Source organism: Bubalus kerabau, chromosome 9 (assembly GCF_029407905.1).
Source record: "Bubalus kerabau isolate K-KA32 ecotype Philippines breed swamp buffalo chromosome 9, PCC_UOA_SB_1v2, whole genome shotgun sequence".
Taxonomy (NCBI): domain Eukaryota; kingdom Metazoa; phylum Chordata; class Mammalia; order Artiodactyla; family Bovidae; genus Bubalus; species Bubalus kerabau.
The window spans coordinates 77,830,974-77,845,866 of record NC_073632.1 but is presented as its reverse complement, the minus strand read 5'-3'; the positions used below and the strand labels follow the sequence as shown (position 1 = coordinate 77,845,866).

General features: G+C 42.2%; 1 protein-coding gene across 1 annotated transcript in view; it reads right to left on the bottom strand.

The window, feature by feature from the left end:
- The window catches only part of ENPP1 (ectonucleotide pyrophosphatase/phosphodiesterase 1), an 80,900-nt gene extending 68,553 nt beyond the window's left edge, over positions 1-12,347 (bottom strand). Inside the window, exon 1 of the mRNA XM_055535652.1 lies at positions 12,118-12,347. Coding sequence (XP_055391627.1) covers positions 12,118-12,336 — 219 coding nt within the window. The 5' untranslated portion in view covers positions 12,337-12,347. The remainder of the gene's footprint in view (positions 1-12,117) is intronic.
- Positions 12,348-14,893: the final 2,546 nt, after the last annotated feature.

Sequence of the window (14,893 nt, the reverse complement as noted above, 5' to 3'; positions counted from 1 at the left end):
CTATGGAGTTCAGCCCCTCAAACTTCAATGTGCAGAGAGACCCCTGGAGGTTGTGAAAATGCAGATTCTAGTATGGTAGGTCTAGGGTGGGCCCTAAAATTCTGCATTTTGTACAAGTTCCAAGGAGATGACTCTGATATGCTAGTCTGCAGACCATACTTGCAAAGATGTAAGTATCTTCTGAGTAAGAAAAAAAAAATTAGTAATACTGCAGCTTTCAATAATAACATGAAAAATGACTATTTATTCAAGTCACACTATGTGCCACTTTGTAAACTGTATCTAACTTAATTCTCCTAACACCTAACAGAGTTTTATGATGTCTACCTAATGATTATGGAAGCTGATATTCAGGAAATTTAAGTTATTTCCATACCTTCAAACAGCTAATAACAATACTTTAAATCCAATTTTGTCTAACTTCATTTGTCAATAAGCTACAGCAATGAGATTAACAGAATTATTAGTTTTGTGATCTTGGAAAGCTCCCCAACTTTCTCTAAGTATGATCTTTTTCATCTCTAACATGAAGATATGACAGAGCTGTGGTTTGGACCAAACCAGGTAGTAGATGAAAAAGTATCAATATTTTGAAATCAATAAAGGACCTTACCTAAAGATAAAATTATTGTAAATAGCTGATTATTCTTTTTATATGTCTTAATTTCCGTTCTCAAAATAGTACTGAACATGTATACACCTTTCCTTAAAGTAAATATTCTCAAAACTTTTGATCTCAGAATCACTTTATATTCTTACAAATTACTGAGGACCCTAAAAAGCCTTCTCAGATAATTGTGCACATCCTTCTTTAAAATGACACCAAAATTTTATGGGCTGTAATTTCTTGTTTTTGAATATATTTGTTTTTATTGGAGGATAATTGCTTTACAATATTGTGTTTGTTTCTGCCACACATCAACATGAATCAGCCACAGGCATACATATGTCCCCTCCCTCTTGAATCCCTTTCCCATCTAGGCTGTCACAGAGCACTGAGTTGAGCTCCCTGTGTCACACAACAAATCCCCACCTCCTATCTATTTTACATATGGCAATGTATATTTCCATGCTATTCTCTCAATTCATCTCACCCACTCCTACCCCCACTGTGTCCACAGTCTATTCTCCATGTTTGCGTCTCCACTACTGCCCTACAAACAGGTTCATTAGTACCATCTTTCTAGATTCTAGAGTCCACATGCATGTATTAATATACAATAATTGTCTTTCTCCCTCTGACTTACTACACTCTGTATAATAGGCTCTAGGTTGATCTACCTCATTAGGACTGACTCAAATATGTTCTTTTTTTATAGCTGAGTAATATTCCATTTTACATACGTACCACAATTTCTGTATCTGTTCATCTATTGATGGGCTGTAATTTCTTAAAGGAAAAATGCAACATCAAACTTGAAACAATATTAATTGTTACATTAAAACCCATTATTCTATCTTGTACTTTGATTAGAACTTATACCCATACATATTTTTGTAAATCATCCATTGGTCCCTTGGAAAATATTGGTCCACTGAGTTATGTATTCTTCCAAACATTGACACATATCATTATAGTCTATGAAAAAAGTCATATCCCTTACTATCTCCATCGGTTTCATCAGAAAAGTCTTTAAGGATTTCGATGCTGTCAAACTTATAATGGCAGAATCAAATTCTCCAAACTTTCAATTTTTACCTAAAAGGTTGGATTTTATTACAGGTAGCAGGTACCTTGTTTCCCTGGAAGTGATAAGCTGACACTATTCGTTTTTGAGAAAATGTGGGCCAAATACCCAAGTCTGAATAACCAGTTTGTCAGTTGCTTTTTCAAATAAAAATGATATTTCCCTCTCGTCAAAAAAGGCAGCTGGTTCAGTTCACAACTCAAATAACAACACGACTGCTTTTCCTCCAGAAACAACAATACTTCAGTCTGTGGCAGACATGCTAACGGCAGACTTCCAATTGTGTCACGCAGAATACTAACAAGGCAGATAATTTAGGTTGATATAATGAAATCTGCTCTATTGAGGACATTTTTACGGCTTCATTATATGAAACTGGCTTTTCTGGTTTTAGTTGCAAATGCAGGAGGACATGTACAATTGGTGCCACTGCCCCCATTCCCACTGAGGTGCAAGCAGTTTTCACGCGGTGTAAACGGCAGCACAGTGCAAAGGCAAATAATGTCTGTACTTAGTCGCTCAGTTGTGTCCGACTCTCTGCAACCCCACAGACTGTAGCCTGCCAGGCTCCTCTGTCCATGGGAATTCTCCAGGCAAGAGTACTTGGGTGGCCAAGCCCTCCTCCAGGGGATCTTCCCGACCCAGGGATCAAACCCAGGTCTCCCATATCGCAGGCAGATTCTTTACCATTTGAGCCACCAGGGAAGCCCAAAAAATGTCCATCATTGTTCAAATGGTTTAGACACACAGTCCCTCTGAAAGACTCTCAGGGGCCCATCAGAGATCTATAGACCACACTTTGAGAACTGCTGCTTGAAATATTTTGGCTGAAACTGTTCTACCTGTGTTGCCTTTTGCCTTGAAATTTTATCAAAAATCACTTACAGGTAATCTGGAGTAATATGAAACAATTTGGGAAAAAAAAATCTCATAATGATGGTTAAATTTATTTTATTGTATCACAGCATCATTTACAAAGCTGTTGAGTTTTTCAGCTCTCCCTCTGTTTTCAGAGAGACAAAAGGCTCCAGATGCTTATTAATGCCAAAAAGTGTATCAAAGGAAGATACCAGCTCTGAGAACAAGCTACTTTCTCAGGACTACTTCCTGAAAACCAAGATAGAATGATCTTTAGGACTCAAACCACAGCGGTCTTACTCCATACTGAGCCTGCTGCTACTGCTGCTAAATCGCTTCAGTCGTGTCTCACTCTGTGCGACCCCATAGACAGCAGTCCATGAGGCTCCCCCGTCCCTGGGATTCTCCAGGCAAGAACACTGGAGTGGGTTGCCATTTCCTTCTCCAATGCATGAAAGTGAAAAGCGAAAGTGAAGTTGCTGAGTCTTGTCCGACTCTTAGTGACCCCATGGACTGCAGCCCACCAGGCTCCTCCATCCATGGGATTTTCCAGGCAAGAGTGCTGGAGTGGGGTGCCTAAATCTATGTCAAGTCCTAAGAAACGATGAGAAAATGACTGACCCACAAATGAGATAAGCCAGCGAAAATTCACTCACTCCAAAATGACTACCATGACTCTACTTCCCTGTTCTAGCACATCTAAAGATGTATTAAGAAGGAAATTCAAATTAAGAAGAGGAAAGTCACTTTCCCCAAAATTGGTATACATTGGAAGCTCACAATAACATGATTATTGACTTCCCACTGATAAAAGGAAAATGAATGGGGGAGAGGGGGTGTGTCATTAGTCCAGCATAAAAATCTGTGGTTAAACGTCCTTTCAGTTATCATAGTCCTCTACTCACAAATGATGTGACTTTTGCCTATAAAGGTAACCCACTGTTTCTATAAGTGGAGTAAATGAACCAACTACATCTGAATAACTTGAGGTACTTATCTAAAAGATTTCTTGGGTCCCTTCCTATCTTAATCTGCTCAAATTGCTAAAACAAAGTGCCACAGGTTGGGTGCCTTAAGTAACAGAAATGCACTTCTCACAGCTGTAGAGGCTCAGTTCAGTTCAGTTCAGTCACTTAGTCGTGTCGGACTCTTTGCAACCCCATGAATCGCAGCACGCCAAGCCTCCCTGTCCATCACCAACTCCCGGAGTTCACCCAGACTCACATCCATCGAGTCAGTGATGCCATCCAGCCATCTCATCCTCTGCCGTCCCCTTCTCTTCCTGCCCCCAATCCCTCCCAGCATCAGAGTCTTTTCCAATGAGTCAACTCTTCGCATGAGGTTGCCAAAGTACTGGAGTTTCAGCTTTGGCATCATTCCTTCCAAAGAAATCCCAGGGCTGATCTCCTTCAGAATGGACTGGTTGGATCTCCTTGCAGTCCAAGGGACTCTCAAGACTCTTCTCCAACACCACAGTTCAAAAGCATCAATTCTTCAGCACCAGAAGTCCAAGATTAAGGAGCTGATAGATTAGTTTCCTGGTGGGGCTATTTTCCTGGCTTGCAGATGGTTGTCTTCTCACTGTGTCTTCACACAGTCTTTCCTCTATGGATGGGCATGTTTGCTCAGATCTCCTCTTTCTCTCTCCCTTTTAACAAGGCCACTAATCCCATCATCAGAGTTTAATCCTCATGACCTCATAAAAATCTAATTCCCTCTGAAAGGCCCCACTTCCATAAACACACATGGCTGGGTGGGCACTTCAACATATGAATTTGGATGAGACAAAAGCCTTCACTCCACAACAATTTCATATCTTCTAAATCACAATGTCTGGGATTGGAGCCCAGGAGTCTAAGGTCCTAACACCTCCCGGCTGGTACCTATGCACCCTAATGAAGAATTCATTCACTTCTGGGAGCCTCAGTTTCCTTATCTCTAACCATACTTTCCTATTTCAGAGTGGCTGATATGACAAGGGTCAATTAAAAAGAAACAAGAAAATGCTTCTGAAAGTGCAGGGTTCTATGTGAACATAATCGTCTGAACTTCTACCACCTACTCTTCTACCAAACATTATTCCCAAAGCGGGAGGATAAAAGGAAAAGTACTATTGGTGCTATCTTAATTCTTGTCACAGAATCTGAAATAACTAAAATACCCAGGAAACAGAATGTTCTAGTTAAAATTTATCAGAACATTCTGGTCATTCTTTTGAAAAGCTTTTTTAAATATATTATTATAAAAAGATGGAAAAGCTCTATACAGTCAGCAAAAACAAGACCGGGAGCTGACTGTGGCTCAGATCATGAACTTGTTATTGCCAAATTCAGACTTAAATTGAAGAAAATAAGGAAAACCACTAGACCATTTAGGTATGACCTAAATCAAATCCCTTATGATTATCCACTGGAAGTGAGAAATAGATTCAAGGGATTAGATCTGATAGGCAGAGTGCCTGAAGAACTATGGACGGAGGTTCATGACATTGTACAGGAGACAGGGATCAAGACCATCCCCAAGAAAAAGAAAGGCAAAAAAGAAAAATGGCTGTCTGAGGAGGGCTTGCAAATAGCTGTGAGAAGAAGAGAAGCGAAAGGCAAAGGAGAAAAGGAAAGATATATCCATTTGAATGTAGAGTTCCAAAGAAAAGCAAGGAGAAATAAGAAAGCCTTCCTCAGTGATCAATGCAAAGAAATAGAGGAAAACAATAGAATGTGAAAGACTAGGGATCTCTTCAAGAAACTTAGAGATACCAAGGGAACATTTCATGCAAAGATGGGCACAATAAAGGACAGAAATAGTATGGACCTAACAGAAGCAGAAGATATTAAGAAGAGGTGCCAAGAATACACAGAAGAACTGTACAAAAAAGATCTTCACAACCAAGATACACTCACCTAGAGCCAGATATCCTGGAATGTGAAGTCAAATGGGCCTTAGAAAGCATCACTATGAACAAAGCTAGTGGAGGTGATAGAATTCCAGTTGAGCTCTTTCAAATCCTAAAAGATGATGCTGTGAAAGTGCTGCACTCAACATGCCAGCAAATTGGAAAACTTAGCAGTGGCCACAGGACTGGAAAAGGTCAGTTTTCATTCCAGTCCCAAAGAAAGGCAATGTCAAAGAATGCTCTAAATACCACACAATTGCACTCACACACTGGTAAAGTAATGCTCAAAATTCTCCAAGCCAGGCTTCAGTAGTACATGAACTGTGAACATCCCAATGTTCAAGCTAGATTTAGAAAAGACAGAGGAACCAGAGATCAAATTGCCAACATCTGTTGGATCATCTAAAAAGCAAGAGAGTTCCAGAAAAACATCTATTTCTGCTTTATCGACTATGCCAAAGCCTTTGACTGTGTGGATTACAATAAAGAGTGGAAAATTCTGAAAGAGATGGGAATACCAGATCACCTGACCTGCCTCTTGAGAAACCTATATGTAGGTCAGGAAGCAAGTTGTAACTGGACATGGAACAACAGACAGCTTCCAAATAGGAAAAGGAGTAGGTCAAGGCTGTATATTGTCACCCTGCTTTTTTAACTTAAACGCAGAGTACATAAAGAGAAACATTGGGCTGGAAGAAGCACAAGCTGGAATCAAGATTGCCAGGGGAAACATCAATAACCTCAGATATGCAGATGACACCACCCTTATGGTAGAAAAAGAAGAAGAATTAAATAGCTTCTTGATGAAAGTAAAAGAGAAGAGTAAAAAAGTTGGCTTAAAACTCAACATTCAGAAAACTAAGATCATGGCATCCGGTCCCATCACTTCATGGCAAATAGATGGGGAAACAGTGGAAACAGTGACAGACTTTACTTTTTTGGACTCCAAAATCACTGCAGATGGTGACTGCAGCTATGAAATTAAAAGATGCTTACTCCTTGGAAGAAAAGTTATGACCAACCTAGACAGCATATTAAAAAGCAGAGATATTACTTTGCCAACAAAGATCCATCTAGAGAAAGCTATGGTTTTTCCAGTAGTCATATATGGATGTGAGAGTTGGAGTATAAAGAAAGCTGATTACAAAGAATGGATGCTTTTGAGCTGTGGTGTTCCAGAAGACAACTGAGAGTCCCTTGCACTCCAAGGAGATCCAACCAGTCCATCCTAAAGGAAATCAGTCCTGAAATTCATTGGAAGGACTAATGTTGAAGCTGAAACTCCAGTACTTTGGCCACCTCATGCGAAGAACTGACTCATTGGAAAAGACCCTAATGCTGGGAAAGATTGAAGGTGGGTGGATAAGGGGACGACAGAGGATGCGATAGCTGGATGGCATCACCGACTCAATGGACATGAGTTTGAATAAACCCCAGGAGTTGGTGATGGACAGGGAGGACTGGGGTGCTGCAGTCCATTGGTTTGCAAAGAGTCAGATCCAACTGAGCCATTGAACTAAACTGATGCTTTCTTTCCTTGGTAAATACATAACTTACCTCTTGTTTGATGTCAAAGGGTTTTCATATTGGGTCAGCCTTCTGAATATCAGTTCTTGTTGCACAGAGCTTAGACTAACAAGGGTAATCTATGTTCTGCTTGGTCTCAGTTGCTAAAAGGTTTCTTGTTTATTTTTTGTTGTTTGGGGTATAGTTCATGGTTGATGGAGGCATGTTTATCTTAACCACAGGCAGATCTCTAATTACAAGTTGCATTTCAAAAGGTTTTTGTTCCTAAGTTGTTTGAAAGTTGAAGTGGCTTTCCCCCTTCCCTCCACTCCAAAAAGCTGTGAATCATGAGTAAGTTCTTTGGCTTCTCTAAAATGTCCATTATATAGATGAAATACATTTTCTACGTCTTATCAGTGACACAGATAGTTTGCAATGAAATTTATCAGACTCAAAAACAAAACTGAATTTAAAACTACTTTCATTTGCCTTTAATACTTAAATCTGAGGGGAAAAAAAGAATTACCTGGAGGAAGATAAGAAGCTGATAAAAAAAAATCTATAAATATTCTAAAAAGGTTACTGGTCCCCAGTTCTTTATTATACAAAATGCATGAGGTCTATCAATATAGTTCCAGAGATTCTCTTCAGAGTCATGATTAGGATGTGATGTGGCAGGAGATGGCAAAACTGAGAGCCTAGAGGTAACAAAAAAGTAGAGGGAATATATTGGAAAAACACAAAAAGGTTGAAAGGGCACCTGTGTATTCCTAAGAGGACACATGAAGTAGAAACAGCTGAAATATAAATGGTGAGAGAGAGTAAGACTAGAATCTGACTCAAATCAGAAGGAAAGGAAGTCATATAAAGCAATGCTGAAGATAACAGATCCCTAAAAGAACCACACAAAAATGGAATTTGGGATGTGACAGCAAAGTCACAGAAGAGGCCTCGGCATAAGCAAAGGAGATTCATTTGTACCTGAAGGATGACCTTACTTGTGCCTGCGGGAGCACCATACCTGGGCTGTTTCTTTCTCAGGGCATGGCCAGTGGCTAGACCTTGATTCTGAATCCAAGTTATCATGAAGGCCCTCTGGCCTCTTAGGTATGCTGACTTTAGTTGGGAACTTTTGTTTGTGGTTCATTCACTGCCTCTTCCATCTTGCGATGTGCTAAATAATGACATTCCCATTTTGATCCTATCCCTGAAACTGATACAAGTGTCATCTCTATTGCGTGCTTACTGCATGCTTAGTCACTCAGTCTGGAGAAGGCAATGGCAACCCACTCCAGTACTCGTGCTTGGAAAATCCCATTGACGGAGGAGCCTGGTAGGCTGAAGTCCACGGGGTTGCTAAGAGTAGGACACGACTGAGCAACTTCACTTTCACTTTTCACTTTCATACATTGGAGAAGGAAATGGCAACCCACCCCAGTGTTCTTGCCTGGAGGATCCCAGGGACAGGGGAGCCTGGTGTGCACAGAGTTAGACACGACTGAAGCGACTTAGCAGCAGAAGTCACTCAGTCGTGTCCGACTCTTTGTAACCCCATAGACGGCAGCTCGCCAGGCTCCTCTGTCCATGAGATTCTCTAGGCAAGAATACTGGAGTGGGTAGTTATTTCCTTCTCCAGGGGATGTTTCCAACCCAGAGATCAAACCCAGGTCTCCTGTATTGCAGGCAGACTGTTTACCATCTGAGCCACCAGGAAGCCCAATCAGTGCATTTATATTTGGATTCCTGACTTTCAGTTGACTATATGAGTACATAGTTGTGTGTTCAGCCTTCCTAGCTTACCCTCTTCCAAGTCAAAGTGTTACTCAGTCTAAGTAAAAACATACTGCATTCATTCAACCAGAAGCTGACACTGACAGTGAGGTACCGTAGGCCCAGCAGTAAACACAACAGTCTTGCTGAGTTCCTAGAAACCTTGAGTACATTTTATTAGAAGACGTGAAACAAAACACCATAAAGGGAAAACAGGAGACATTTCTAGACCCTAAGATGTGCTGGTCATTTTTGAAATAAAATGCTCAACTATGGCTGGGCAGACATAAAATTTTACAAACCAAAAAGCAATGTCAATTTTAAGTTGGATTAACAGCAGAGCTCTTCTCCAGGTGGTAGTCTGGAAATAAGATGATGTGTTACAAGAAGGGAGAGAGAAGCTAACAGAATTAATAACTTTCACACTCAAATTTCTGATAAACAAGGGAAACTTCTGCCACTTACAAAGAACTCTTTCATCAAAAGGTGAAAGTTGTCTTCATTCACCACCACCCACACACAAGGCCACCTACGAACACACACAGGTATATGTATTCATAAGGACAGCAAAAGGTCACAAACACAAAATGATGCTGTGGAAGAGCTAACTGAAGAATAGAGAAGTGTATTGCAATGTGGTTGAAAACCCTGCCAGGGAACAGGAAAGCTATTTTAAATTAATGTCCAGGAACAACCTTAGTGGAAGCGGACATTTCAGTTCAGAACTTAATGTGGAACCTGGAAAAGCATTCAGATCTAACATATCTACTGAAGCATATATTTGTTTGACCTCCTGGAGTTTCCCACAGCCTGGCTCAGTGCCTAGGCATGAGGACATCCACAGACCAGGGCCAGCGTCTCCAGAGCAGAGCCTGTGGTCTGCCTAGGGATCATATGGGGAGAAGCCAAGACAGGTCAGGACTGTGCCTTCTGCATTCACTCCCTCTTCCCTCCAGCATTTAAGTGTATCTGAAGCACTTTCAGAAAGAATGTGACAGTCCTGTGGACCCAGCTTATCTCTCCGGAAGGTAACTCTTATGTTAATCCTGCTAGATGAAAACCGAAGACCCCTTCACTGGTTGGGCTCTCGTAATCCCAACCTCAGATGCAATTAGTCAACCCATTTCTTAGCTTTATGAAAAGTGTGCAGATGTTCCACTTGATATAATTGCAGCTTCTCTCTAGAAGACATGCCCCAGAGCTCTTTGGTGACAACTGTCAAGCTCCTTTTGGAGACTTTTCCCTTTAGAAGTGCATCATTTGGGAAAGTCTAGAGGAAGAAGGATATGGAAGTAGGGAAGGGAAAGAATGGATGCGTGCATGCGTGTGTGCCAAGTCACTTCAGCCGTGTCTGACTCTTTGCGACCCTATGGACTGCAGCCCTCCAGGCTCTTCTGTCTGTGGGATTTCCTAGGCAAGAATACTGGAGTGGGTTGCCATATGCCCTCCTCCAGGGGATCCTCCCAACCCAGGAATTAAACACCCGTCTCCTGCACTGGCAGGTGGATTCTTTACCACTGAGCCACCAGGGTTTCATTTTCACCTGAAACCATTAATTAAGAGTTTCAAAACACATCAGTGAGTTTGGGTATATATTAATGGCCCATTGTATTTCATCAAAAGGCATGAAGTAAGAATTCTTTTCAATTCAACACGTGTTACAACAAAAGACCCCACCTAATGGTGTTAAAAATTCTCATGATTGTCCTACTTGTAGCAATATTAAAGAAATTTCCATGTCAAAGCCCAGAGTTGTATCAACAGAGTAAAACCAAATGCTGTTTGACCAGCTGATTGCAGGTGTCAAACACTGAAATTCATGTTCCAAAGGTAGATCTCTGCTGATACCTACTGTGGATTTATAGGTAAATGAATAGGAAAGATTCTAAAACTGAATTTAGCAACTGGAAAATTTAGCAAACTTTTAAGACTGCAGATAGGCACTTAGAAGTGATTTCACATGGGAGTTACATACAGATTCAATGTACAATTATTGAATGCCTGAGCCAAACTGAAAAATATTAAGTAACAGTGTTGCAAAAGCTAAGGTTTCCCTTTGACAAAAACAAAAATGGTGACTCAAAAGACTAAGTTCTTGTAAGCATCAGGTGTTCTTAAATAGTGAGATATGATGCAAAATATATCTTGAGATACAAACATTATGTGGTTTGGGACACTTAGTCTTTGAATCTTAGGCTTATTTTTAGGTACTAATTATATGACACCATCTCTTTAGGAAAGTTGGTTCCTCAAAGCACTGTATCATCTCCATGACACTCAAAACACGGTGAAAAAGGAAAATTTATGAAAGGAAAGATTTCAAATATCAGAAAAGATGTCCTCCACACTGCATTGTCCAATCATAAAACGTTAAATGACAATATAGTTTAAGGCACACTACGTGGAAATGTCACTTCCACATAATACAATAAAATGACTACATCTCCTTGTAGTTTTCAAATTTACTTCCCCACATATATTGTTCCACCTGACCCTCACAATAACCCTACGTGATGCACATGGAGATGATGTCCTCATTTTAACACTGAAGAAACTGAGGTTTGGGGAAAGTTATAGAAGGCCCCAGCAATTAATAAAGGCCATGAAAGCAAGAACCCAGAATTCTGGGTCCAGTACTTCCTGCCATAGATGTAGAAGGGAAAACCACCCCCACATTTCCTGAAATTGATTGTGGATCCTGCAACTGTACCAGCAAAGTGGCAGAGGACGAGTGGGTACTTTTGCAACAACAAAAAACGTGGTTGGAAGAATGCACGACGAATCATAAACACTTCTTCACATTCACGTAACATGAATATTGATGGGGTTTCTGAACAGCTGCAAAGAAATTCCTAAGCAGAGCCAAGAGAAAAAGTACGTACTTTCTAAAGTTCCTGATACAACTTAAAGAGCTCTGTTACATCTTTCAAGTGGAATCGGTTAATACAAGGAAAGGATATTCCCAAAGAAGTAGAAAATTAAATTAAATTTTTAAATTAAAAAAAAAAAAAAAAAAAAAACCCTAACCCTAACCTTGTCGATCATCCTAAAACCAACAACTTTCAGGTTGGTCATCTTTCCCCATGAACGACCTTGTACTCTCTGGGGCAAAGCGGTGGGATTTCCAAAGATCACGATTTAACAGCCTGGTTTCATAAACAGGTTCCTTCGGAGCATCATTACTACCAGCGAGAGTGAGCTATTTCCCCGAGAGGAAGAGAAGGCTCGGTGGTGATGAGCACGGATAAAAACCCGCAGAGGAGAGACAAAAGGGGACGAAGAGCGGCACACAACTGTCTCTCTCCGGGCCCCGGGTGCTGACCGCACGGTCGCAGCGCAGGAGCGGGGGCCGCCCTCCCCGCCCTCCCCGCCCTCCCGCGCGCTGGGCCAGCGGGGACCTACCAGCGAGAGCACTTTATAGGTGTTAGGGTCCTTGGCCGGGCGGGCGCGCGCCGCCTTCTCCAGCGGCTCCTCCCCCAGGTCCATGGGGGCCAGCAGCGACGCAGCCGCCTGCGGCTCCCCGGACGCTTCGGCTGCGCGGCCCGGAACCGGGTCTCGGCCGTTCCCCGCCAGGCCCTCTCGGGGGCCGCGCCCGCCCTCAGCGCTACTGTCCCGCTCCATCGTGGCCCCGGGCGCTCGGGTCCCGCCGCCCCGCCGCGCCTTTAATAGGCTCCGCGCCGGCCCCGCCCCATCCCGCCCGCCGCCGCGCCCGCCCCTCGCCGCCAGACCCTTGGCTGGGCGCCCGCCCAGCGCTGCGAGTGAGGGGAAAGCAACTCAACGCCCCGGATTATTTGGCTTCCTGTCTGATTTCGGGTACTCAGCGTGTCGGTTATTTTGGGTCCTTTACGTGGGCGTGTCTTTAACCTCCCCCTGCAAGCCTTGCCTACCTTGCGCCTCAGGCAGCGTCCGAACACTTGCAGGAATCGCCTTGCGTGGCCTCGCTGCGCGGGCTGGTCTGGAATTGCAGCGTGTGGTCTGCAGAGGGCATGAGATCATGGGGCCCCAAAATAGAGCGGGTGGACCGGGAGGATGCGGCCAGCCTGTGCGGCTTCTCAAAGGCGGGAGAGTGGAGTCGGGACGGACCTCTGTGTTTCTGGATGGACAAGCAGAGAGGCTATCGGGTACAGCGCTGGGGGTGGGAAGCGACACTTCTACGTAGAAACACTCAAGAATTCCTTGAATACTTAACGCTGCTCAGGACTAGCCAACCTTAAAACACCTGATTTTACAAATGCAACAACATATAAGAGATTTAATTTTCTGGGATTTTCGGTATTGGGGGTGGGGCTGCTGCTCTTGTGAAATATTTATTAGTGACTTTCTACATCGAAAGCTTCAAAGTGTCGGCGCTGCGCTATCCTGAGGTTGCTGCTGCTACCAAAAAATTTAACATCTGAAATACTTTGATACTTTGTTTCAAACTAGGACACGAGCAGTAGGCTATAATTCTTGGTGGATTTTTATTCACCTTTGATTCTACAGCTTTTACACTTCCTTGCTCATCAGTTAGGGAAACAACAAGTGTGCAGACAAGTGAGTTTTGCTTGTCAAGTGGAAAACAGTGACTTTCAATACCGGAGCTGACGTTAGTAAACAAGGAAAGTCATACAATCCAATATCAATTAATTTTTCAATGCATTTTGATTTCAGGAATATATGTAAATATATTTTTAAATAAGAATGGATGCCTACGGTATAAAGTGTTTGTTGTCCCCTTTAAAATAATTATCTTGGGACGCTTTCCATTTAGGTCCTTTGATTCATTCATTCATTCAGTAATGAATCCTTCAGTTCAGTCTCTTGGGTTTCAACAGTGCCGATGGCCTCCAACAAGATCAAAGATGAACAAAAGTATATCTTTCCCAGGTGGCTCCCAGTCTGATCCAAGAGGAGAGGGCAGTAAACAAAAAACTAAAACCCAAATCATAGATGCATAATAGAGACACACATAGGATATTATGACAGCTCAGTGGAAAGGGTAATGGACATCTGGAAGAAGTAAAGGCCTCAAAGCATGATTGAGCTCTTTTTTTCCCTTAATTACCTTTGAGTCAGCTTACAAACCAAACCACCCAAGAGAAACAGGTTTCACTATTACATGGTCACACATATTTTTCACCCCAAAAACTTGGCTCTAAATTTTCCTTTGACTGTTCCCAAAAGTCAGATTCAAGGTCAAAGATTTACTCCACGGAGACTGGTCAAATGAGTCTCAGATCGTCTAAAAGCACCACAACAGAAACATCCCCAGTGGCTTTGACCTTGGGAAAACAAATGAAGTAGGTGTATTGTCTGCATCCCAAGTCAACAAATCATTTTAAAGACTAGGCTCATTGGTGGAGGGGACTGCATGGTCATGGACTCAAACATCCAGGACCAGCAGGAACATAAAAGAGCGAGGCAGCCCCCGAATGTGAGTTTTGTGCCCTGTCAAAGGTGGTGACATTTACTCAGCAGGCTAGTGTGCCCACTGTGGCCAGATAGTCAGTTTTCAGGAGAAACAGGAAATTTAGATGTTTATGTGAATTCTCCAGATTGCAAAATTTTGTCTATGAAATTCAGAAAAACAATTTCTTTAAACCACTTTCAAGGCCAAACAAAATGTAAAAACACATCTGCAGGGTGGGCCTGGCACACAGGCCACCAGGATGTGGCCTTTGCCTTATGCTCAGGCCTCGCCTAATGCCAACTGGGACTTTTATGGGTAACTATAAAAAATCCAATTGAAACTCTAAAATCAGAATAAAACTGGATTGAGCAGGCCACTCATGTTGTTTAGCCACAAACTGAGCAATAGACAAGTCTTGCCTCTATCTCGTTTATATTCAACATGATATCAGGGATAGCCTCACACACCAAAGTGCAATAGGTCAAGAGACATAAAACTGCAACAAAACGCCTCCAGTTAGTGTAAAAGTGAACAAGCAATATGTCATCCTTAGTCCTAAACCGTTCTGCCTTGAATGAAGACTCTAATCTAGGATGGCAGTAAGGATGAGAGGATAAAATATGATGATTCCTCAGGTTGTACTGTACAAAAATATGTGAACACTCCACACGCCCGAAGTACAATAAGGTCAAGAGACATAAAACTGTAACAAAACTTCTCCAGTTAGCGTAAAGGTGGGCAATCAATGTGTCGTCCTTAGTCCTAAACCATTCTGCCTTGAATGACTGA